General features: G+C 39.0%; 1 protein-coding gene across 2 annotated transcripts in view; it reads left to right on the plus strand.

Annotated features, from left to right (window-relative positions):
* The window catches only part of LOC141433966 (uncharacterized), a 96761-nt gene extending 73034 nt beyond the window's left edge, over positions 1 to 23727 (plus strand). The window contains exons 8-17 of one of the 2 annotated variants that reach the window (XR_012451989.1): positions 426 to 689; positions 2644 to 2830; positions 4797 to 4925; positions 5373 to 5601; positions 6040 to 6207; positions 10234 to 10433; positions 10891 to 11003; positions 12093 to 12179; positions 13112 to 13345; positions 13758 to 23727. Coding sequence is in view for 1 of the 2 variants with exons in the window: in XM_074096140.1 (XP_073952241.1) it covers positions 426 to 689; positions 2644 to 2830; positions 4797 to 4925; positions 5373 to 5601; positions 6040 to 6207; positions 10234 to 10433; positions 10891 to 11003; positions 12093 to 12179; positions 13112 to 13264 (1530 nt within the window). In the remaining variant the exon portion in view is untranslated. The remainder of the gene's footprint in view (positions 1 to 425; positions 690 to 2643; positions 2831 to 4796; positions 4926 to 5372; positions 5602 to 6039; positions 6208 to 10233; positions 10434 to 10890; positions 11004 to 12092; positions 12180 to 13111; positions 13346 to 13757) is intronic. The other variant, XM_074096140.1, reaches the window with a different exon arrangement.
* The last annotated feature ends 860 nt before the right edge of the window (positions 23728 to 24587 follow it).

The following is a 24587-nucleotide window of genomic DNA, read 5'->3' on the forward strand; positions in this document are numbered from 1 at the left end:
GTGCATGCGCCTGCGTGCAGTAGGTACCCTTAGTGTAATTTTAGGTTACAAAATACGTCTCGATATCGTAAACGTTCCGCTAGAGGCGCTGTTCGTGTTTCCATACAAATTGAGATTTTAACGCGAAAGCGATCGAGACGTATTTTGTAACCGAAAACTTACGCTAAGTGTACAGGCATGTTCAGCTGGGCACGGAAACAAAAACGATCGAGCGCATGCGTTCTGTACTCGCTGTAAAAGCCTCTTAGAGCGGCCAGCAATGGATAAAATTATAAAAGACGAGTCTAGATTTACAGGTAGACACTATCACAATTAGGTACATTGCTTGCTATACGAGTAGGTACATACAGAAACATTAGGTACCTAGGTACTTATTAGTTTTTTCCCATTTCCTTATCACAGCAATTAACACTTTGATCCCGCAGCAAGAGACAACGTCGCTCGCAGAGCGAATACGTCTCCTTACATGCGACGTGGAAGACGAGGGCGAGGAGCAGCGGCCACAACCGGCTGGCGCGCCAGCCGACAAATACTGTAGCAGCGACAAGTCGTACAACAGCGTTGACCGGAACAACGAGAAAGCATTCGGCAGTGCGTCTTCAAGCTCGTCGTCCTCAACTTTGTCGGTGACGCCAGCGCCGCGACAGCAGCCGCCCGATTTGGGCGACGTGCACCAGGAACCGCAAAAGGTAAGAGAATAAACAGTAGTGCATGGTTCATCATCACCGTCATATCAGCCAAAAGACTTCCACTGCTGAGAGTAGACAAAAAATAATGCAATTACCATACTTAAGTAAACGAGCTCTAAGAAACGATACCCCACACGATACCTAGACCAAAAAATGTTTTCGCGCCCTCGTTTAGTTTTATGGGAGGCCACCTTTTTAAATATTTACTAAAAAATATTTTTTAACAATTTGTGCAGCTTCGGGTCAACATAATGCCTAATACTTTCATACTATTATGAAAATTTGAGTCGAACGGTTTGGTTGTAAAACCTTTGTGACGGAAGACGGAAAGGTGTGACAGCAAAAAGTATCCCTGTTTGGATCCGATGGCTCTGTGCATGACATCAGCGCCACCTAGCGTCCGCAACTTTGTTGGCTCTGAGGCTCTGAAGTTTTGAAATTTCATCGCGGCATTGTGACAAAAATCAAACCTATCACTTATAATACCAAATTACTGTGATACCGTGATTTGGGTGGACAAAAGGTTGTGAATTCATTTTTGTCATTAAAATTGAATGAGGTAAGTAAAATTTATTCAAAAAGTGTGTTTTAGTTTGGTTATGTCAGGGTTTGTTTACTTCATGTTTAGTTGTACTTTTACTGTAAAACGAAAAGATAAAGCTTTATTTTCTTAATGGTTTTTTTAAATACCTAATAGTAAAATTATATAATTGTTCTTATATCGCTAGTAATAAATTAAATATCGTTTTCTGATCAAAATGAGTACCTAAGTATCATTTTGAGGACCGGTTTTGTGAATATCACTCAATATAAAATTTCAACCACAAACCTTTTCATAAGGAAAATTGTTGGTATCTGCTGGACATGTCCGGGACGTAGAGGAATTAAGAACAAAGCAGGGACTGTGTTCAATAATTCAAGCTCGCACCATAAGTCTAAACAAATTGCTTTGTTAATGACAGATTCTTTGAGTATGACAGATTACCGAGCCTACATTATTTCTACTTTTGGCCACTATGAGTGCTGCGATAGATTTCATTACCCCCACCTAGTACTTCGCACCCAGCGAATAGAAGCCTAAAAATAACACATATCAGTCTGGGATTGATCAATTACCAGGAAAGTCTTTCATAATTTTGATGTTTTAGAACAAAGCTGTTCTAAAATAGAGCTCGGTATTTTACGATGTGCAATTAACTATGAATATTTCTTAGTCGGGTTTATCTAAGTACTTAGTGAATAAAATATACCTAGTAACATAGAAATTAACCAAAGAGAACTTGAATAAGGAAAACATGTTTCATAAATTTATTTTTATAATTTTATTTACATTTCTGTGTTCATAAAAAGATCAAAGGAAACAGTACCTACTTGTGTCAAGTATCGTGAAATCGTAATACCAATGTATTTTGAGGTTTACTCTCAAATAACATAGGTACTAGCTCGCGCCCACGAGTTTACGCTCTTTGTAACAGCCATATCAACCATAATGTGATCGTGAAATAATCTCTCGTTTCTATAACATAGAGGTCAAAATCTTATGCAAATTTTTCTACAAACAGGAGGCTATGCGTTACTCGTACCTTGCTGCGTGTATTTTTTAGTATACCAATCCTTTTAGAAATATCATCGTTAAATATTAGTAGGGTGTAATCCTGTCCACCAACCAAAAACCAACCAACCTAACGACCAAACTTGGTTCCGGGCTCGGGAAGACCCGAAGCATGTGTGGATGAAGTCGTCCCTTCGAACTCAACCACTTACTTAGGTATATGCCTGTTGTGTGATCGGAGACGCCGCTTCCTGTAGGCTTGTTCAGGCATCAAAGAAAATGCCGCTTACACAATGTTTGAATCATCAGTCGCAGATGCAAAGACCTTTGATGATGATGATTAGAGTGTACTCTTGATATGGTCCTTTGTGGCTGAGATTATAACTGTTAATTTTACCCCAGCCGCGGCCAGAGCCTCGGCGCCAGTTCCTATCGACTCTTGCGCCGCTGACGGCCTGTGTTGGCAGCGCAGCGCACCACGAAGGCTTCTACTACGTGCCGCCTGGTGAACGGGCCTCCGCCGCCGCTCCGCTTGACCCGCCTGATCACAGCGACGCACCCGCGCCTGACGTCGTTGCTGGCACACCTGGTAAATATGCTGTACCAACTCATGAGCATTCACAGGTAATAAAGAGACTTTTCAGCGTAAGGGTGGCGAACAGAGGCAACAGAGCTACCACACGACGCCTCCCTTTTGCATGCTTTTGCAATATTCTCGAGCACTCGCGCAATTCAAGTCAAAACACATCAGGTAACAACAAATATTTATTACAAAACTTCGCATTTTTCATCAAGTATCATGAACTACTTCCAAAAGACAGACAAGAGCTTAGTAAAGATCTACCAGCCCCGAGCGTTGCAATAACTAAGACCGCCCCTGCCAGTGGTGATCTCGTGAACATCGTCTACAACAGCACCGAATTTTGTAAATAGCGCCGGTGACTGGCATTAACTAACAGTACCTAATACCACAAACCTCTTAATCCTTCTGCAGCTCTCAGTTCGCACGGTTATTAATTTTTGGCTTGTTGCTCAATATATTCTTTCATGCTTTTCTCATTGGTAGACTCAAAAAATAACACTGTTGGTAGGAACTGTAGAGCTCTTGCCAGCTACTGCGTTTTCCTGCGTTATATTTAAAAAAAAGGTACCTATCACAATAGTACATTACTGTAAAGGCCGGGAAGTAGGGGGTTGCCGGGCCAAGCAGATATAGACGGCAGAGCGTAGCGAGGCCGGCAACCTCACGTTCCGGCCGAGGCTTGTATAGTGCTTTTCTCAAACATGACATGAAATAAAACAAAAAAAACAAGAAATCAAGCTGGCGGGACGCTAGTCTGGTCGCACGTGTGCGCGCGTGTCGTGCTAGCTGCTGGCGCGGCGGCTGCGGAGCGGGTGGTGCTGGGGTAGGCCGTGTCGCAGAGCGCGCGTTGAAACAAAAGACGGTCGCATTGCCGGCCAGCGGCCTGCAAACTTGTATGAAATCTCTTTGCAGGCCGCTAGTGACCGCGCGCCGGCAGGCCAGGCGCAGCGCCTGCAGCGCGATACTTCTCGGCCTATTATTTGTAACACAACGTCAATATTTCATGTCATGTTTGAGAAAAAGTCATTCTTTATTTCCCCTTCGTCCAATGGTCGAGTAAGTTCAATTTAAATTAACATCTGTGAAAAGTATATTTTTCACATGAATTTTCCATTCCAGATGACGTCATGTCACTTTTTACATCGGTTAAATGTTCTGAAACATTTTTCACTCTCAATTAAAAATTCTTATTTTTTTAGATATTTTTGCCCCACCACTGCACTAGTTCAAATATTCTGAATTCACTCTATAACTCTCGTGTGGAGTCGGGTTAGAATTACACCTCTCCATTTCTTCCGTGGATGTCGTAGGGGGTGACTGAGGATATAGGTTTAGGTATACCGTAGGCGACAGGCTAGCAACCTGTCACTATTGTACCGTTTTTGTCAAACTTAAAACCTAAAATTGCTAAAAGTGGCTCCGAAGCGGTAACGTTTCGTGTTCTCTGCCTACCCCATTTGGGAATACAGGCGTGATGTTGGTGTGTGTATGTGTGAGCTTTTAGTTTGTTTACAATGCTTACTACTCTATCGTATTGGGTAACTGTAATGATAGATGTAATGTTATTAGAAAAAAATAAAAAAAACACAACAGACGTCGTTTGAATGAAAAAAATGAAATCCTAGATTATTCAATCAATTCAAATGTAGGAAAAAGTTGCTCCATCAGTTGAATGAAATCCTGAATCGCCCTGTAATTTTCTTTGTCAGCCTATAAAAGGGCTGTCAACCGCAATAAAATTGTCAATCCCTAAGCAACTGTAGTTTGAATTTCAATACAATACGAGTACAATACTCGTACAAAGACTCTTTATTGTACACCAGAAATAGTAAGCGATACAGAAAACAGATACACAGAGAAAAAAATACAAGGTAAGCAATACGAGTAGGCGGCCTATTTCATGTGCTTTCTACGTTCAACCTCTTATCGTCTAGTCATTCTACTTTGGAATTGAGTGATACTGTGTATTTAGGTGCCGGTGATGGCGACGACGGCTTAGCCGCGTTTGCTCGCGCGGCGGGCCCTCGCACGGAACGGCTGCGCCAGCGCTACGGCCAGGAGTCGCAGCCAGCCAGCAGCGACGACGAACATGACGATTATGGTAACTTACTTAAACGGACTTGCACGGATCATAGTTAAGGGCCCAACGAGCGTAATTTTGGTTTCAAACAATAGTTCTATTTGTGTACAACTCATTTTTTTAATTTTTTTTTATTCGACTGGATGGCAAACGAGCATGTGGATCTCCTGATGGTAAGAGAATCCGGGCCTTGCGCAAGGTCCTACCACCTGCGTATTTTGAATCGCCTGGCCCAAATTGGACTTTTGTATTACACCGAATGCAGCACAAATTACGCGACCTATTTTCGGCTGTTACTTACTCGATTCACAACTCAAAAAGTGCTAGGGTCAACTAGTGTCAAAATGTATGGAATTTGATCTGTAAGCTGGCGATAACAATTCTATTTTTTAACCCTATGTAAACCGTGCAATTGCCTCATATACGTACACCTACAAAAAAAATACAAAGAAAACCTTATTTATCTAGGTTTCCATCGGCGTCCTGCAGTCCGTGGCATAGCTGTTAAGCAACAGCTCGGTGCTTCAGACGACATCTTGCAGCAAATGCAGAACGAGCTAACGCCGGCCACGAGCGCCGCGGCCCCAGCGCCCGCGCATGCCTGCCAACGAACCAACTCTAACTACTCCTGGCCATATTACTCCGAGGCAAACTTAAACTCGCGTCCACAGAGCAGAACCAGTGCCTCGTCAACCTGGTACAGTAGAACATCATTATCCTTTCAGTAATTAACTGCACTTGGCATTTTACCGCCACAAAATGTTGAATTGTTATTCATCCTTTTCCTTTAAGTTACCTAATCTTAGCCATCACTTTATCACCACCTTCGACATCTGCCATGTAGTAGCTAAGATTAGGCAACTTGAAAGATCAAATGGGAAGCAGATTAGATACCGTCTGGTTGTCTGACTGCTATATAAAAGCTGTGGATGAGAAGGAACGGATCAGTAAAATGCCAAGCGCGATCAATAACCGAGAACTAGTTCGTTTTAAAATTATGATCTTTAGCCGACAAACTTCAGACGGCTAGACAGCCCAGAGGTTAAAGAATCTGACCACCAAGCTTAGGATCCGAAATTAATAATTTTGGAACTTGTTAAAGTTATCGTATCGTTATCAAGCTGTGTGAACGCAGGTCGAAGTCATCAGAGTACGTGACAGCGCGGCCGTGCGCTGCCCCGACGCAGCCGACACACAGCGACGCCTGCTATGCGCACGCGCAGAGCGCGGCATACGCTCACTACCAGCACCGGCCGCCGCAAGAAAACGTGTACAAGAACTGCTCGCTTTACGCCAATATTGGGTAAGTCTTTTGATTTTTTATTGTTTAGATCAGCTAAATAAGTGGTCTATAAATTTTTAATCAAGTTCCTATCAAATGAATATGTCGCTAAAGTCGAACTTTCAAGTTGACAGACACCTCTATTTATTTATTTAATCCTCTTAATGGCTTTAGACGACCAGATGGCCTAGTGGTTAGAGAACCTGACTACGAAGCTTGTGGTCCCGGGTTCGATTCCCGTGTCGGGGCAAATATTTGTATGAAAATACGAATGTTTGTTCTCGGGTCTTGGGTGTTTACTATGTATTTAAGTATGTATCTATCTATATAATTATATTTATCCGTTGCTTAGTACCCATAACACAAGCTTTGCTAAGCTTACTTTGGGACTAAGTCAATTGGTGTGAATTGTCCCGTGATATTTATTTATTTATTTATTTATTTAATGGCGGCCATAAGGCTTGGGCCAATGTCAGTTAACTTAAAAATAAATATATTTTACTTGTTCACGTTGTACGGTGATTGTAGTTTTTGCAACTTGATAGCAAAATTCCAGAAACCACGCGGAGATAACTTGCGCATTAAAAAATGTCAGACACGAGAGCAATATAGAATTTTATGATCACTGTTGACTATTAAGGTTAATCGCCGCATAAAACACTATCAAAATTATACTTCAACTAGCCAAAGAAGCAGAAATACCAAAATTAGATATCATCTACATCCGCCATGTTCGAATGCTACAAATCGAATCCAGACACCTTTATATGGCATTATTGTTTTATGACATGCAAACGATTATGAGCTTTAGGGTGGTAGACCACATATTTGGCTAATGGTACGCTAAGAAAAAAACCTTTCGAAATACTTACCTAATAACATCAGGTTATCTCAAATCAACTAAATTTTGATTCAACTCTTTTGTGTAAAAATAATTTTTGAAATTCCAAAAGCATTCCTGATTGATTAAATATTTAAGTTGAAATACCATTAAGTAAGTAGGTACCTACTTCACTCGATCACAAAAAATCCGCACCTACTTAAACCATTTTTTTTTTACAAAAATAGTGATATTTTCAATAATATTTAACGATATTGGGAGAGAGGAACCACCTTATATATTTTTGCGTATGAATAACCCAGTCTTAACAGTGACTCCTCTTCTACCTTTTCCCTTCCCATCCTCCCTTCCTTTAAGCGTGCCATTTGAATTTTGTAAAATAAAACGTAATTATGGCGAAACGAAAATGTTGATTATGCTTTTCTTCTATCTTAAACAATTTTGATTAAGGAAACTCCAAAAATGTCGTTAGCTGTTGACGAAAGATTGTTTAGGGAAATGGTAATTATGATTATTGACAAATAAAATTCGCCTTGGGCAAACGTTTGTTTCGAAGGTCTTCTCTAATTGGAAACGGGCGTAATTTTCCTTAACAACCGGTAAATATCATTAAATCTGCAGCTGCTGCAGGGAAATAAAACGCCAATTCAAAATCAGAATTGTGTGATAGAAAAAATAAGTAGGCTATATTTAACACTGCTGTTTAATTTTTAAGAACTCTCAAAACGCGTTTGCTCTACAACAATTGACTTACTATTTTTAAAGTACATTGTGCATTAATGGGCGTAAGAAGGGGATTACTAACGAGAATCTGTTAGAAGCCCGACGTTGGAAGCGGAGGGCTTTTCATGACTCGAGTTTATAATCCCCTTATGGTCCGTGATACACAATGATTTTCATCACATTACGAGGAAAAAAACGCAAAAAAAAATAACAAAAAAGTAAAACCGACTCCAAAAAAATATCAAAAAGTGGAACCGACTACAAAACTCTAGAAAATATATTTCTAGGTAGGTACCTACTAGCTCGAGCCAGCAGGAGTGGTAGAATAGTCGTCTACCCCACCTACATACTACGGGTTTGGCAGAAAATTATTTTCATGGTTCCAATTTTTTGTTACTTAAGTATAGTTTTTTTCTTCCAACTACGCTTTAATTTCATCATAACCGCACTAAATACCTAGCAAAAAGCGGGACTTTTCTGCTTTAGAGCAATTGTTGCTACCAATCCTATCAAAAATAGTAAGTAGCGTATTTAAAAAAAAAACTTTGTGTGTTTGGTTGGCCAACCTGGCGCCCATCCGAAATTTGACAGATCGTGGGTAAAAATATATCTGCTACTGGCTACTAAGAAATTAAAAAAGAAAACAAATTGGCGGGAACCTTGCGAATTTTCCGTGGACATTTTGGGTGACACTATTTACCGGCACAGATAATACCGAACCGCTATTTCGAGTACATGCCCATACAAACTGGTGTCAAACAGACAAGAGTTTCTATGGGCGTGTCACAAAATATCATGTCGGTATTGTACGTCCGGTAAATAGTGTCACCCAACATTTTTTGAGAGTGCGAATCATGGAAACATCGAGTGCTAGTGTCATTTCTTTCCTATGAAATGTTTAGCATGGGTTTTTTTTCGTCTACTATTCCTGTAATAGTTGAAAGAAAAGCAGATTATGCACCTCGCATTAAGTAATTTATATTGCCCTCATGCTTTTTAAAGCCCTCGCTAACGCTCGGGCTCCAAATCGGCACTCGGTGCAATAATAAATAACTTTCTGCTTGGTGCAACAATCTGCTATTTTAAAACTAAAGTTATTACTCCATTGATAAGAAAACTACCGTAAATCCATGATTCCCGCGGGAACAATTGAGGCCATTATGCTTTAGTATACAGGCATGGAATAACATCATTGACGAGCAAGTGTGATGAAAACTATATTTAAAAGCTACTGATATTAAATTCTACATGTAACTGAAAATTATTGCTTTCTTAGCTTACTTAGTTCTCGTTCTTTTTTAATTTTAACCCAGTTTCCATTGTAGACCTAATTGTAGACATTCTGAGGTAACAATGTATAGGTACAACCGAATCGATAACCTCCTCCTTTTTTGAAATCGGTTAAAAATCGGCGGGAGGGGTGACACTATTTACCGGCCAGGATAAACTGACCGACATGGAAATACCGACCCGATTATTCGTATACACGCCCATACAAATTCGTGTCAAACTGAAATAAGTTTCCGCGTGGGAACTATGGCCCTAAGCCCTCTTGTTCTGAGAGGAGGCCTGTGCCCAGCAGTGGGACGTATATAGGCTGGGATGGATGGATGGATGGACATGTAAGTAAAGCCAAGTTTAGACTTGCAAGAAAAAACGTGCAAGTTGTATTACATTGCGGCGCTCGATTGACCACAACAAAGTCGTTGGCTCTATGGCCTCACAACTTGCACGATTTTTCTTGCAAGTCTAAACTCGGCTTAAGGAGCGTGTAAGAATATTGTGTCTTAAGGGCGGTAAATAAGTAATTAATTTATGAGTCGATGTTCGTAATTCTAGTACCGCCCGTGCGACATACAATGTTTTTCATCACATTTGGGAGTAAAAATATAATTCTTCCAAATATTGGCGCTACCTTAGGCTGCGCTCTTGGCAGCGCCACCCTCCCCTCCCCCTCCCGCAGCATGCGCCGCAACGTGCGTGTGCATGTGGTTCTGCAGCAGCGCGCGCAGCACCATCAGTACGGGAACTGACTCATTTACCGACCTTGGGCTTCATGGCAAGCAAATTTGTACGGACCACGGGTTTCATGACAAGCACATTAAGGTCGAGGGTTTTATTTGGGGGGTTGCAACCAAGGTAGCCTGCCTGTTACGACACTGTTTAAGAGCAAGTGTGATGAAAAAATATTTCCATATCGGTACCTATTATTCCGGCCGGTAAAGAGTGTCACACGGAGAGAACAACGCAGTCTTTGGATTGTTATTGTTTATTTTGTGATAAATGTTTTTTATTTCCTCGCAGTGGTCGTGAAAAGCACAATGTTTAGTCTCGGCCAAAAGTGCAATAGATGAACTCGTATTATCGAAGACCTCCCCTTTGAGTCTTCCTTCAAACTAACTCGTTCATCTATTGCTTAGTACTTTCCAGTCTGTACAACAATATACCTACTCTTTTTTAACACAAAGTTATTCTTGTCGCAGTTGCTCAGACAGCAGCCAGGAGCTGTACAGTTCGCAGACCAGTTCCGAGCAAACATCGCCAGTGCGGTCGGCGTCGCGCTGCCGCCGCCCGGAGTCGCCGCCGCCCATCCGCAACCACCATCAGCTGCTCTACGTGCCGTATAACGCACACTATCACTACCAGCACCACGATTACACCACGCATTGGAACCCCGGCGATTGTAAGTGCCACTGGCTTTACTAACACTGGCAAGTGCACCTTTACTCCGTACAATAAACAACAGGTTCTCACGTTGTAATTTAATTCAAGCTGATTTGTAGTTTTAATTCAATTTCATTTCATTTTATCCATAATTTCATATTATTTAATTTGTTATATCTATTTAATTTATATTTAATTGTGTACTGGGACTTCTGTGTAGAGTAAAAATTTAATTTAATTTTTCATTTTATTTCTACTCACTGATTCTCAGAAAGTTAAATTCAGCAAACAATGAAATTGTGTCAATAGCTCACTAGATAAATTAAGTTACTATCAGATAAGTACATAATATTATTCATTATGAGTTTATGAAAAATGTTAACAGAGAACTCGCCTTGAATTCCCATGATGATGATGATGATAGAGCTTTCTTGAATTTTCGAGAATATTCTGCAACTTATACATTGGTATTTCAGATACTCGCATGCACTCGTATTACCAGCAGCAGAGTCGCAGCGGCGCGAGCACGCCACAGCCTGCGCAGGCGCAGCCGCAGCGCGCGCAATACACGCACGCTCTTCAACTACAGGTATCAAAAAAATACAATTATCTAACCTAACCGCACCTAACCTTTTTTTACCGGGGAGAAAATGCATGTGGGGGATCGGGACGGGAATGTGGGATTCCCGAAGCAGAAGGTCCCGCGGCATACGCACTAAAACTCCCCGGAAATTCCGCCTCGCAGCATGGCGGCACGGCCACAGGAACGCTTGTGGCTTACTTCTGCGGCTCCGCCAGTGGCAGTCGCCATCAGGCGACCCACCTCGAAGACGCGCCAGGATGGTAGGGCGCGTCTTCCTCCTCAGCCTGCGTCCCGTACTGTGACGGACTCCCTCGAGTCCACCACTGGAAGCTGGGCGTTAGGGGCGACGCCCTGAACCTAACCTAACCTTTTTTTTACGTGTGGAAAATGCGCCTTATGCATGTCCCCCCGCATCGTGGGGACGGTGCGGGTGGTTATGTGGGACTCCCCTCTCCTCCCCCTTCCCGAGTGGAGTGGCATAACTACCCACTAAAACCTGTCGGTGGTCCTCCTTGCTTTCTGCAGATGCCACGGGCGCACTTGCGTGTTTCAACCGTGACATGCGAAAACTGGCCGCGGCTCTATAAAGCTGGGATTTATAGAGCCGGGGCCCCCGTGCCAAGAAGGCGGCGACCGACCCCTTGGTCCTCCGTGGCTCTGCCATCCCCGCATATCCTAACCGCTTCTATGAATAATTTTTTGAATCAGGCGTTACTTTGCGGAGATCCATATCAATGAAAGATGGTAGAGTCTAGTCATCTGGTAGCATAGTGTACGGTTGTGTTGCTCTGAAGATGAGCTCTGGTTGAGTTCGAAATGCGTCAGTGTAGTGTGGTGGTGTGATAGATGGGTTTGTGTTTGTGTGATTTGTATGTGTTCTTACAGTAGTGTGGAGATGGAGGAACTGCATGAACACGCATATCTGGCATAAGCTTAGCTATCATAAGGTCGCGGGTGACCAAAGAAATTATTTGAATCGCTTCTATGAACACAAATACAATTTTTAAAAGCAGGAAAACGACCATAAAATAAAGCTTTATTTACATTTACTCGTTCTGTTTCACTATTAAAGTTTCAGTTGTGTTTTAATTACAGACCCTTATACCAGCGCAGGCCCGCTACCGCCCAGTGCCCGCGCCGCAGCCCGGCGGCGGCAAACAGATGATATGCTACTCGGAAAAAGTACTCGTGCCTTAAATCTATACCTAACTAGTGTTAACTCGCGGCTTCGCACACGTAAATCATTAGATCCGGCAGCTGAATTGAAATTTCGGGGTTTTTAAAAAGTCGTGGTTTTCATTGACGTTACATTAAAAACAATAAAGTCAAATTTTATTACTCTAAGCCAGCGGTTGTTGTTTCGAAATTTTATCCCTATCCCGTGGGAATATCGGAATAAAAAGTAGCCTTTGTTTTATTCCAGATGTCCACATCTTTACATACCAAATTTCATACAAATCCGTCCAACCTTTTCAGCATGAAGGAGTAACAAACATACTCACAGCGGCGTCTTTAGCCCATGTAGCGCATGTGCAATTATTACTTTAGCGCCATCTAGGAAGTGCGCGGCCGCTGCCTGCGCCCGTGTGCAACGCACATTCACACGTCACATTTAAGAGTATAATATTAGTAGGAATAGGATTAGATATAGACGACCAGATAGCTCAGTGGTTTGAGAACCTGACTACGAAGCTTGAGGTCCCGGGTTCGATCCCGGTCGCGGCAGATAAGTATTCGTGTGAAAAATACGAATGCTTGTTCTCGGGTCTTGGGTATTTAATACCGATGTATTTAAGTATGAATATCTAATTAAGTATGTTTATCCGTTGCCCAGTACTCGCATAACACAAGCTTTGCTTACTTTGGGACTAGGTTAATTGGTGTCAAGTGTCTAGTGATATTTACATAAGCTTTTGTTAAATAGCTCATTTTTAGCAAAACGGATAACAGATGGAAATTGAATAGTTACCTACTGCACCACGTTATCACTAGCTATTGTACTCTATTTCAACTAGCTAGACGTCCTAGCCGCAAGTGCGCCTCGAACTGAAATATTTGGGCACCCTAGGTTTAGCTCAAACATTATAATTCCATAATATTATTATAATTCCCAGGTGGCAGCCCCTTTGTACCAGCAGGCGCCGGGTTCCCCGCAACGCTCGGCGCGCGGGGCGCCAGAGGGGGCGCCAGCCGGCGCCTCCGCGCCGGGCGCCACCTCGCCGATGGCACCCCCGACAAACCCCGTGTACTATGCCATGAACGTCTGACGCGGGGACTAGGTATATCTACCTACTGCTCAACTCAGAATTCCTTTAATAAACGAATTGTCATTAGTTCGTGAAATTAAGGTAATTAGGTGACTTTTTTTAATTTTGTTACATAACGAAAAACACGATAAGATAAAAGTAAAAAAAAAGCTGAAGTACCTAAGTATTCGAAGGATAATGTCACGTTTATGAGTTTTACGTGGGTAATGTTTTAGATGTGTCTCTTTAGTTTATTGCTATGCGAACAATTTTGTACACCAGTAATCTCTGGCCATGTCTTTTCTAGCGCAAGTGTTGAGAGGAGTAAATACTCCTAATACAAATACAAATGTTAGGGCTTTTCTCTAGTCAGTCCAGCTCATAGAAGAACGTCCTCTTGATATTTTGCCATTGACCTTTTCCTGCACCACAAGTCGCTCTATAGAGTGCTTCCCACTCGAAGATAAGTATTATTTAGATAGATATTTTAACATATAATTTCAATTGATTTCAGGTGAAAATCGTGGTGGGCCCTACAGGCGATGTCCGAATCAGTGTCCAGCCGCCGTCGCGAGCAGTCCAGTCCGACAAGAAAGCGCCCTGAAAAACTCTTGACCGCCAACGGTCAAAGCAGTATTCTCACAACGGAAGGTCCCTGTTGACATGTTATCAATATGCGGGCGAATTTTCGGTTTTAAAATATGAAATATTTTATATGAGCAGATAAACTTGAAACGGGGACCATGATTACAAGACGTCATTGCTAAACTACATGTTAAATATTTTGTAGCCAACAAACCATACGTACAAAATTAGGAGACGCCTATTATTTTATGGTAGCTACCAAATTAACTTTTTAACGAACTGAGATACCTAATTTGTATATTCGAATCGAAAATGTTAAATATGGATAGGTTTCAGTTGGTGTTTACTGTTTAGCTAGATTGGCAATAGTGTTTATACTGTTTAGCTAGTTTTCCATTAAGACCTGTTTTTAGCAACGAGTTATCTCACAGCTTTTTTTAACATTTTAAAAATTATATCATCTATTGCGCTAGCAGAATTTAAGTCGCGTACCAAAGAAGATTAAAATCTGTTTGCATAAAATGCAACAAAAACAAGCATGTGCTTGCCAAGGAACGGAAATCATTACGAACTTAGTATATTGTGTAATGATTCCACTGTATTCTCCCGCATTTATTTATAGATAATAATTATATTAAAAAGTTACCAAGTTGCCGCATTTTAGCGCCATTTTATATAAATTAGTTCATACGATTTGAGTTACTGTGATTATCCAGTTGAACGATGTTCTAAATTATAAAAGTTACCTTTCCTTTTTGACGTTTTTGCAGACGCTAATCTGACCTTGTTGCACATTGTAAATATTTAGTAATAGTTATGACAGATATTGAACAATAATTATAATTTAAGCATTATCGAAAATTAGTGCCAAAATGTTTTTGCAGTATTACAATTTATTATTAGGAAGTAAGTTAACGAATGCCCGACGGCAGGCCGTTCCCGAATTCTGTCTCACATAACTGTGTTTTGCAAGACTGCCACTTGCTCATGTAAATAGAAATTGATAATGGGCGGACTCAATATTTCGTACACTTGAGAATCTCTTCAATCGATCTGTAGGTGAGATAGGTTACTGTATAGCAATAATGACTGTGTATTCTCAATATGAAAGCAAATAACCAGTCAGAGGCACTGGTGACCATTCGTTCTATAACGTGGCTGAGTTTCGTAGCTTATTAAATAGCTGACGATGTGATTCGATGTGGTTCTAAAAAATTGGACGTACCTACTCTTGACCGTTCTTTCGTCATAAATAACAATAAAACTACTGAGGTTTGTGTTCTTGATTTATCTGTGGACGCACTAACACTATTAAAGACGCCTATTTAGCTAACCTCACAGTTTTTTTAAAATCGGTTTTCCGAATAGATTCAGAAGTCGGCAAAATTATACCAGCATGGTATGATGATCGATACCTACCAAGATCAATTTGTACAAGCACCCTTTACGATAATATTACTATATGTCTCCAAAGTCGAGAATAAGTATTTGATATTTTTGAGCTCTCGGCACATTACATACATACGAGTATATAGACATAAACGTCATATGTTGAAAATAGCCTGAATGGGTTCGAGAAAAGTATGGTACGACCGTGCCTTTGGTTTTGTTTTGCTCGACTTGGCGGGGGCACTGCCGTGCCCCCAGATGATCGTCACTGTAGACGAGGTCATTTGGAGTGCTGTCGAATAGATAAATCAAAATGCCTAGTAGATGCCACATCATAGAGTTGTGTGTACAATGTGGCCACTGATGAATATATTCATGAAGGGATCCATGCCATGTATCCCGATGGAAACGTCGTCACGGGACCTTTATAATTTCTGCAGACGGCCTAGATTTGAATTTATTCTTAGTATATGGAAGTTTGAAAGATTTACTGTTAGAAAATAGTTAAGTTTATTGTAGATATAACATTCATAAAATGATCAAAGAAGTTACCTATATCCTATATTTAAAGCTGATCGGACAGACGTGGGCTTATCCTCGATTTTCTAAAAGATTTGTTCGGGTCACTGCAAACAGGGAGCTACCTACCGGAACAAATTGTCACGGCTCAGGTTCGGCTTAGGCTTCTGGTACTTAATAGAAAATTAACGCGATTTCAGACAGACTGGTTATTAATGTTTCCAAAAATAATTATTATGGTGTACGTAAATTATGAGTGTGAGACTAAATAAATCAAAGCAACATTTAAAATGCTTTTTCAGCAAAGTGAATAAAATTGTTACCAGGACATTGGTCTAAGTGATGTAGCGACAGCAAAAAAGTTATACTTATGGCTAAAAATCTGTCGCTTAGGTCACTTCCCGGCCATGTTGTAACGATGTCGCACAAATAAAAGACCAAAAAAAAACGTAGACCAAAATGACTAACCCGTTGAATTGAAAATACATATAAATAAAAGATATTTTTGTCTATTCCAAAATAATATTTTATAACGTTAATACGTGTGCCTTTGGTTTTAGGTGCAAACGTACATTCTATAAATCGCCCGCTTGTTCTCAGTTTTTCACAAATCTAACCGTATTATACTAGATTTACAGTTTAGTGGAAACAATAAGAACCTACTCGCACATAATACTTTTGAAATCTTAAGGAACGACATGCGCTTCCACCTTAAAGCCTTAGTTTGAAGGTTGACTCTTTGTAGAATAAATACCTAGGTACGTACAATGAAATTGTAACGGAAGTAAAACACTTACGTATATTTATTATACTGACGAGTTTAGAAAGCACTTTTGCACCAAAAGCCACAGACAAAACCGTAAGTAGATTTAAGTACCGTTTAGATAAATGTTTGATGCTCTCCAGTTAGGTCATGGAAGGCAGCGTGTAAATATTATTATAAGTACCTATCTAGTTATGTGATGCTTATAATATTTTAGAAAGAGACACATAAATAGTCTGGAATCTAGTCAATATTAAAGTTAATGAGTAGGGTCCTCCATTCACGTCACCCAGTCTGTAAAAAATACTCACAATATTTTTTTATGAAGGAATCATAGAACTACGTCGAGTAAAGAAAATTAAATTCAAATTCAAATCATTTATTCAGTAATTGGGCACTTTTACACGTAATTTTTTAAACTACCAGCGCTTTCGGAAAGACCATTATTGCCAAGAAGAATGCGCCGCAAGAAACTTGTATTGGCAGAAAGTCATTTTACCAAAATAAAATAATTACAAATAAAATACTTAAAAACTACAGGATAAAATTAAAGAAAAAATTACAAGAAAAGAATGATAATAATTAATAATCAAGGGATGTATGGGGTCCCTATTAGTTACAAAACTAAAACCAAACACTAACTATATCTACGTTCAGTGGAAGTGTAGAATGCTTCCATCGTCAAATAGAAAATAATAATAATTTGATTCTGAAATATACTTATGTACATTTCAAGACGAGTAACCATTAAGTTTTTGAACGAAGCGCGTGCGGCAAAAACTTGAAAATTAAGAATTAAATCGAAGCCCTAAAAGCCGAAATTTATGTTTTGGTTTAGGATCTAAGTCAGGGTAGTTATAATTTTAAAAAAAGGTCATATGTAGATTCTGGTAAGCAAGTGGCGCGCAAGGTAACGGCCAAGTGCGTGTCGGGCCACGCGCAGTGTACTTGTATGTAGAGTCTCATATCTACTAAAGGCGGCAAATATTCAGTATTAAATTTTAATCGACTTATTTCTCGTTTACTTAAAATCCCACTTTACCGTGATAGTTTTCCTTTTAAATGTTAGAGGTTTTGTTAGTAAGAAACTGTTGGTACCTACTCATAATATTTGCCACTTTACCGAGACTTTGAAATTACTAAAACTTACTTTATGTATGTAAGTAAAACTTCAGGTATCATTATTTCCTACATTCAGCAAATGAGGATCCAACCATAGTGCAGCTCGATTCGATGGAGAACATACCTCCATGTAGGTATAATCTAATCACATTATTTGTTGTTAAGTGAAATAAGTAGCGTTTGTAAGGTTAGTGGTAATGTTATATCTGTAGATAAAGGTATTTAGATAGTTATCTACCTTCGTAGATACCAGCCCTTGACAAAGTTACGCACTCAGTAGGTAGATGAGTACCTAGGTACCGTTACTGCTTGTATTACACACATTATGAGGCAGACTACGACACTGTAATTAGGTACTAATAATGTCGTAAGATGTGGTACCTGTTGTAGGTATTTGAGAGATGTTACGTTATACTTAATAAAAGTAATGAGACAACAGCTAGCACTGCCGAAGAAGTAAATAAAATAACCAAATTAGATTTCGAAGCATAAAATACTTCAACTTACTTACCTAAGTAATGTTTATTTGTTTCTGCTTGTTTTATTAATACAACGCCTAGGTACACTATTAAGTATTCTGATATTAAAATTACTGTGTCAAACTAGTCATGTGTAACGTTTCTAAGTCTACAAATTTGGTCTAACAATGGACATTACCATTAAAAAAAAATAATCATTAGCCAGCGGCCTTTGCAAGAGTCGGGGACCGAAAACTACCTTCTTTTGGAACATCTCCACTGAGCATAACGCAAATGCTACGAGACGAGACTAGTTATTGAATACAATACATAATTATATATAAAATATTTAATTAGATCTCATTATGTATTTATAATGCTATAATTGAATATTCAGCGGTTAAGATTTTTTCTCTAAAATTTGAGTATTACGTACACGTGTTGTGAATGAGCTACAATACATTATACATGTAAGCAATCTGACGGATGTAGGTATTCTAAAGATTGAATACCTATATATTGTATTCCGATCCAATTTATGAAAAGCGTAAACAAAGACGCCATTAACCCGACCATAGACATTTAGTGATGTGAAAACCTAGAACCTATTGCAAAATAATTAATCTGTTCAGTAAATCGATTATTTATTAATTGAATAGATCAACGAGTTTTTGTCCATTTAATTATTTACATTACTTGATTTAATGCCAAAGACTGTTTATTCAATTATAAAAGCAGTAATTATTTTTTAATTTTAAGGAAAGTACATAAAAATCGCTTATTCATCCGCACATTAATCGATTTTTAAAATGTCAAATTTTCCACTATCTCTACGTTAGTCTATGCTACTACAGATTATACACATACATATGTTTCAATCAAGGAATAACGTCAGATTTTGACGAAGATTTTTCAAATGAAAAATAAATATTGAAATCGAACCTAAAAACATGGTCGGTCATCGTTCATCCACCATTACCTCTCATATTTCGTTTTCTAGAATTTTTAAACTACTAGACACTGGCAAAATTGTCCTCCAATGGACAGAGCCATAGTTTTAAAAAAAACAACAACAACAAATATTGAAATCAAGTGAATTTTGGTGAAAAAAATGATTAGTCATCTTGTTAAAAGACACGAATTATAGATAAATGTGTTATTGATTCGATCCAGTGGGTGTATATACAAGAATTTTGATGAAATCGGTTTATTTACACTTTTAATAAATTGGATAGGCATAACGTGTATTGGCTTTATTGGGTAACATTAGAGTTTAGTTTAGGACTATTTGGAGACCTTGATTTCTACCCCGGTATATTTTAATTACGAGCACAATCACCTACATTAAGGTGGTTTTCCACCGGCGAGGCTCGAGGCGAGACGAGAATTGAAATTTGTATGGCAGCGCCCGCGGCGGCTCGCAGCGGGCGCGCGAGAATGCATACAAATTTCAATTCTCGTCTCGCCTCGCCTCTTCGCGTCTCGCCTCGCCGGTGGAAAATCACCATTAGTCCGGCCGCCTCAAAGCGGCAGCGGTCGTGTCAATCATCAATCATTCGACCTTTGGACAGCCATTTAACTAGTCTATAATAATAGCGTATCTACAATAGTGTTAAAGTCGCCCTTTGGCGACCTAGTTTGAACATGTCTGGCTAAATCTCATTTTTTTTAGTAGTCAAGCGTGACCGGCGGCGGCCGGAACAGTGTACGGCATTATATTATAGGTACACGATGATATTTATTCGGTGATCAGGTACCAATGAGGGCTATCGCGTATGAATTCGCCACTAGAGGCGCTAGTGTAGCGTGAGGTCTCCGAAATGTCAAATCTAATAGTTTTTGAGTGAGCTACGCGGGTTTATTTATTTGCGGGTTAATTTTGTGAATATTTTGCAATATCTCAAATTAATTATGGCAAATATGCTTTCCGGGGCAATGAATGTCTGTGTTTTGAGACAGTTTTGTCTTTCGAAAACCTTTGTCCTGCCTTTTTTTCGAACAAAACGGGGACTATGCAACAATGTGGCATGCTCGATATTTTTATGGTAGGTACGGTTTTAAGGTGTATTAAATATGATTTTAATCTAAACTTTGTTTTCACGCCCGTAATAACAGACTTTGAAAGCCATACTTAAAAACCTCACGCAACAATTTATGAGTAACTAGCGACCCGCCCTGACCCGCACGGGCAAAATAAAAATAAAACCGGCCAAGTGCGAGTCGGACTCCCTCACGAAGAGTTCCGTACCTATACAACATTAGACATTGGCAAAAATCGACAAAAGAAACACGTTTTCCGTACCTACTGGAGCCCCCCTTAGGCAGTTGTGTCACCGCCAGCGAGGAAACGATTAGCTATCCACTATTTCGCTCAAGAAACGAACAAAAGATATAAAGATCCTGTGTGAGTAAAAGAGACACATATATTAATAGTTGATCGCTGGCTGTTCACACTGTCGGCGAGAACTCGCTCTTACATCTTTTGTCGCAGCGACAAGAGCTATAAAACTCGCTGAGCTATAGATACTCGCTCAGCGATGTCAGCTTGGCGGCCGCCCCGCTCGAGCGAGTCGAGTGGAGCGAGTAATCGCCCGTCGCACTCGAACACTCGCTTACAGCCAGCGACAAAACTACACTCGCTCCTCGCTGCTCACCCACTCGTTTCTAGTTACTCGCTTCTCGCTCATCGTCGGCGGAGGGACAAGTGCCATAAATATTCATTCCATTTTAATTTAATTATTTATATTTAAAGTGAATGGAAATACAAATAAATATTCTGTGAATATTTCAAGCAACTACCTGTTGTCGAAAAGAGCACCGTAATTTTTTTTTCTGTTTTTAGTATTTGTTTTTATAACGGCAGCAGAAATACATCATCTGTGAAAACTGTTTAGCTATTCATGAGATACTGCCTAGTGACAGACAGATAGATGGACAGTGGAGTCTTAGTAATAGGATCCCGTTTTTATTACCCTTTGGGTACAGAACTCTAAAAAGGTCTCTAATCGAGGGCACTTTACACACATTTTTCAGTTCCAATTTCCAAATTTTGCTTCACAAATGATCTTTGCTGTTGGATTTATGCCAGGTGTTTTTTATACTTTTCGATCATTATCCTCGATGTTTGTATAATAATTGTTTATTATGAACTTTGATTAATTATGCGGCATGACTATTATACAGTACTTTAATATGCATAAGACAATTATGCTAATTTGAATAATATGATTTGAGAAAATCGGCAATTTGTTTATATGCATTATTGTTTTTATACGTTTTTAATATTTCGACAGATTGAAATTCTGATTTTTGTGTTATGAGAAATGAAAATTCGCAAATCGTTCTTATGACAAACATTACACACCCAAAATAAGAACAGAGCAGAACAGGGCGAACAATATTATGTTGATGTTTTTCTACACTCATATCATACCTAAGTCCTCTATAATGCGTTCAAAAACCGTTGGCCATCATTATGACCATGACCAGCATTAAACAAGCGATTTTACTATGACAACTTTCTTGTCTGTGGTACAGTCTCCAGCACCAATATCTGACACCACAAGCGTGCATAAATAATCTGACATTACTCTATTTCTAGGGTCGGAAGGACGTGTCAGATATATTTGCACGCTCCGCTTTGGTAACTAGATATTAATGCTGGTGACTGTAGTAGGTAGCAGTAACGTAAAGTTCGTTACAGTATCAAATTATAGTACTGTAATGAATTTCAAATTTGGAACAGCTGTCGAAATCAACACAATGAGGGCTATCGCGAATGAATTCGCCACTAGAGGCGCTAGTGTAGCGTGAGGTCTCCGAAATGTCAAATCTCATAGTTTTTGAGTGAGTGAGTCTATTTCTAATTAGAATAATTTTGTGAATATTTTGTAATATTTAAAATTAATTATGGCAAATATGCGTTCCGGGGCAATGAATGTCTGTGCTTTGAGACAGTTTTGTCTTTCGGAAACCTTTGTCCTCCCTTTTTTCCGAACAAAACGGGGACTATGCAACACTGTGGCATGCTCGATATTTTTATGGTACGGTTTTAAGGTGTATTAAATATGATTTGAATCTAAACTTTGTTTTCACGCCCGTATTAACAGACTTTGAAAGCCATACTTAAAAACCTCACGCAACAGTGCGCCATCTAGTGAGACAAAAAACGATAGCCCTCATTGAAATGGGCCTCTATTCTGGTATCCATAGACACAACATTTTCTCTATACGAAATGTCAACCTTGGTATGTTTTTAATTAGGTAACTATAAGTCGCACAACAATTTGATCTCAAGAAACATAAGAATAAGGACTTTACTGATTTGTTGGTGTCTTGAAAAAAAAAAAGCATTCGCGACAGAGATTTGTCTTGCCGCCATTACTGTTGTCATTTAGTTCGTAGTTTTTTGCTGTGTTGTTGTTTAAATTTTATAAAAAATAATTCTTTATATCTGTTTTAATTTATTTATTAAGCCTAAATTAGTTTAACACTTATCTATGGATATTATGCAATGCAGGTCATTTGTCATCGGTTTCTGAACCCACCTTAGAGTACTTATAATATGTGTGTGTAGATAAAAATATTGTACCTATGCAACTGTACGTAATTAGGCCTTAAAACACTCGTGTGATCCTTTTATTAAACTCGAGTTTTAAGGACCCCTGTTACGTAACAGTTGCATAAACTACTATTATGACAGTTACGAAAGTTTACTTACATAAAGTCCATACGATGCCATATCCATGCCTTTCGCTCATACACATTTTATTCTAATTCATTTGTGTTACTGTAAGATTATTTTGAGTATTTATAATCAAATCGCGGATACAATCTATTTGACTTTGATATACAATAATTTTGGTTCGGTGCCTGAAGGCTGACCTACGCAGTGATGCAGACATGGTTCTTAAACCCTGTTTAGACATGTAAGAAAAAACGTACAAGTTGCATTAAATTGCTCGATTGACCACAACAAACTCGTTGGCTTTACGGCCTCTCCTGTAAATGTAAGTAGTAAGACCTGCCTTAGGCAGCTTGCACGATTTATCTTGCAGATCTAATTCGGGATTTAGGTAAGCTCGACTACGCTTTGTAGTGATTGGAGTCCCTGAAATACTTAAGTTGGAAAATAAATAAAAGTGTATTTTATGCAGAAAGCAACGTTAAAAGTTAAATATATTGAGTAAATTTAGGTATTTAATTTTGTTGTAAGCATTTATTAGATCGCATGTAGTTTTATTGGCATGCAGTAATTTTATTGGATAAATATGAAATATTCACTAATGGCCATATTTTAACCAAAATTTAATTAAAATTAATGACAAATAGGAAATTTGGCTATGTTAGTTGTGCTTTGCTCTACTGTGTCTGTAATTTATATGTATATTGCTCATATTTTATTGTTATTCTTCAAATTGTTATGGAAGGAAATGTTAAAAGTACGTGAAAGGACGCGTCTTGGTATAAAATGCCGCAAATTTTTTTTTTTTTTTAGGAATAATTAATTATTTTTTGGGATATAGTTAGGTATAATAATATTTAAATTAAGTAAACCCAAAGATATATCTATATTGCGTGTTAGGGCAAAATTTCGCCAAAAGTTTTGAAACTACCTACCCGTGTAAAAATTGTATTAGTAGATCGGTACACAAATAATAAAAATAAATGTAAAATGGTCGTTTTATTTTAATTTTCTTTTATATATAATAAAACTTTGTAAAAAAGAGCTTCCGTGGATCGGCCCAGCGCAGCGTAGTATTATAAGTGTTTTTCCTTTAGGTGTGAAACAATCATTGGAATAGAAAGTGGTTCATACATAACACATACAATATTTCTAAAGCAGTGTTTTTCAACCTGTGGGTTGCGAAGCCTCTTTAGCGGGGTCGCCGAGCCCCTATTAGTTGCTGGGAAAACTACTTCAGTATAAAAAAACAAGGTTTAAAAATATTTATTAAGAAAATAAAATAAATACCTACACAAAATAAAATGCATGGAAAAAAAACAACGGGTCGCGAAATATTTCTTCATATAAAAGGGGTCGTGTCATGAAAAAGGTCGAAAAACACTGTTCTAAAGAAATTTCACTTTACGTTAAAAATATGCACAGAATATCACAGATTACTAATATGTAGCTAGTTAGCTTCTATGTTGCCCATGACATTTGAATAATGTTGCCACTCAAATAATAGCTGGGGACAAAAAAATAGTTAAAACAAACCCGAATCTCGATTCGGTATTCTCGATCTTCAATCCCGAAATATCGATTCACTAGATCGGTCGTTTTCAACCTTTTGGTTTTATTGGCACAGTTTTCGTTCATCACCAGTAAAAATAGCCAAGTGCGAGTCGGACTGGTGCGTAGAGAATTCTGAAAAATATACCCATAATATGTATAACATTTGGACAGCGGAGGCTTCTTCTCATCGCACACACACCACGCGTCAGTTTTTTTCTTACTATTTCTCAAAAAAATTGCTGTTCATGACTCCAATGCAGCATACACTTC

Source organism: Choristoneura fumiferana, chromosome Z, assembly GCF_025370935.1.
Source record: "Choristoneura fumiferana chromosome Z, NRCan_CFum_1, whole genome shotgun sequence".
Taxonomy (NCBI): Eukaryota; Metazoa; Arthropoda; class Insecta; order Lepidoptera; family Tortricidae; genus Choristoneura; species Choristoneura fumiferana.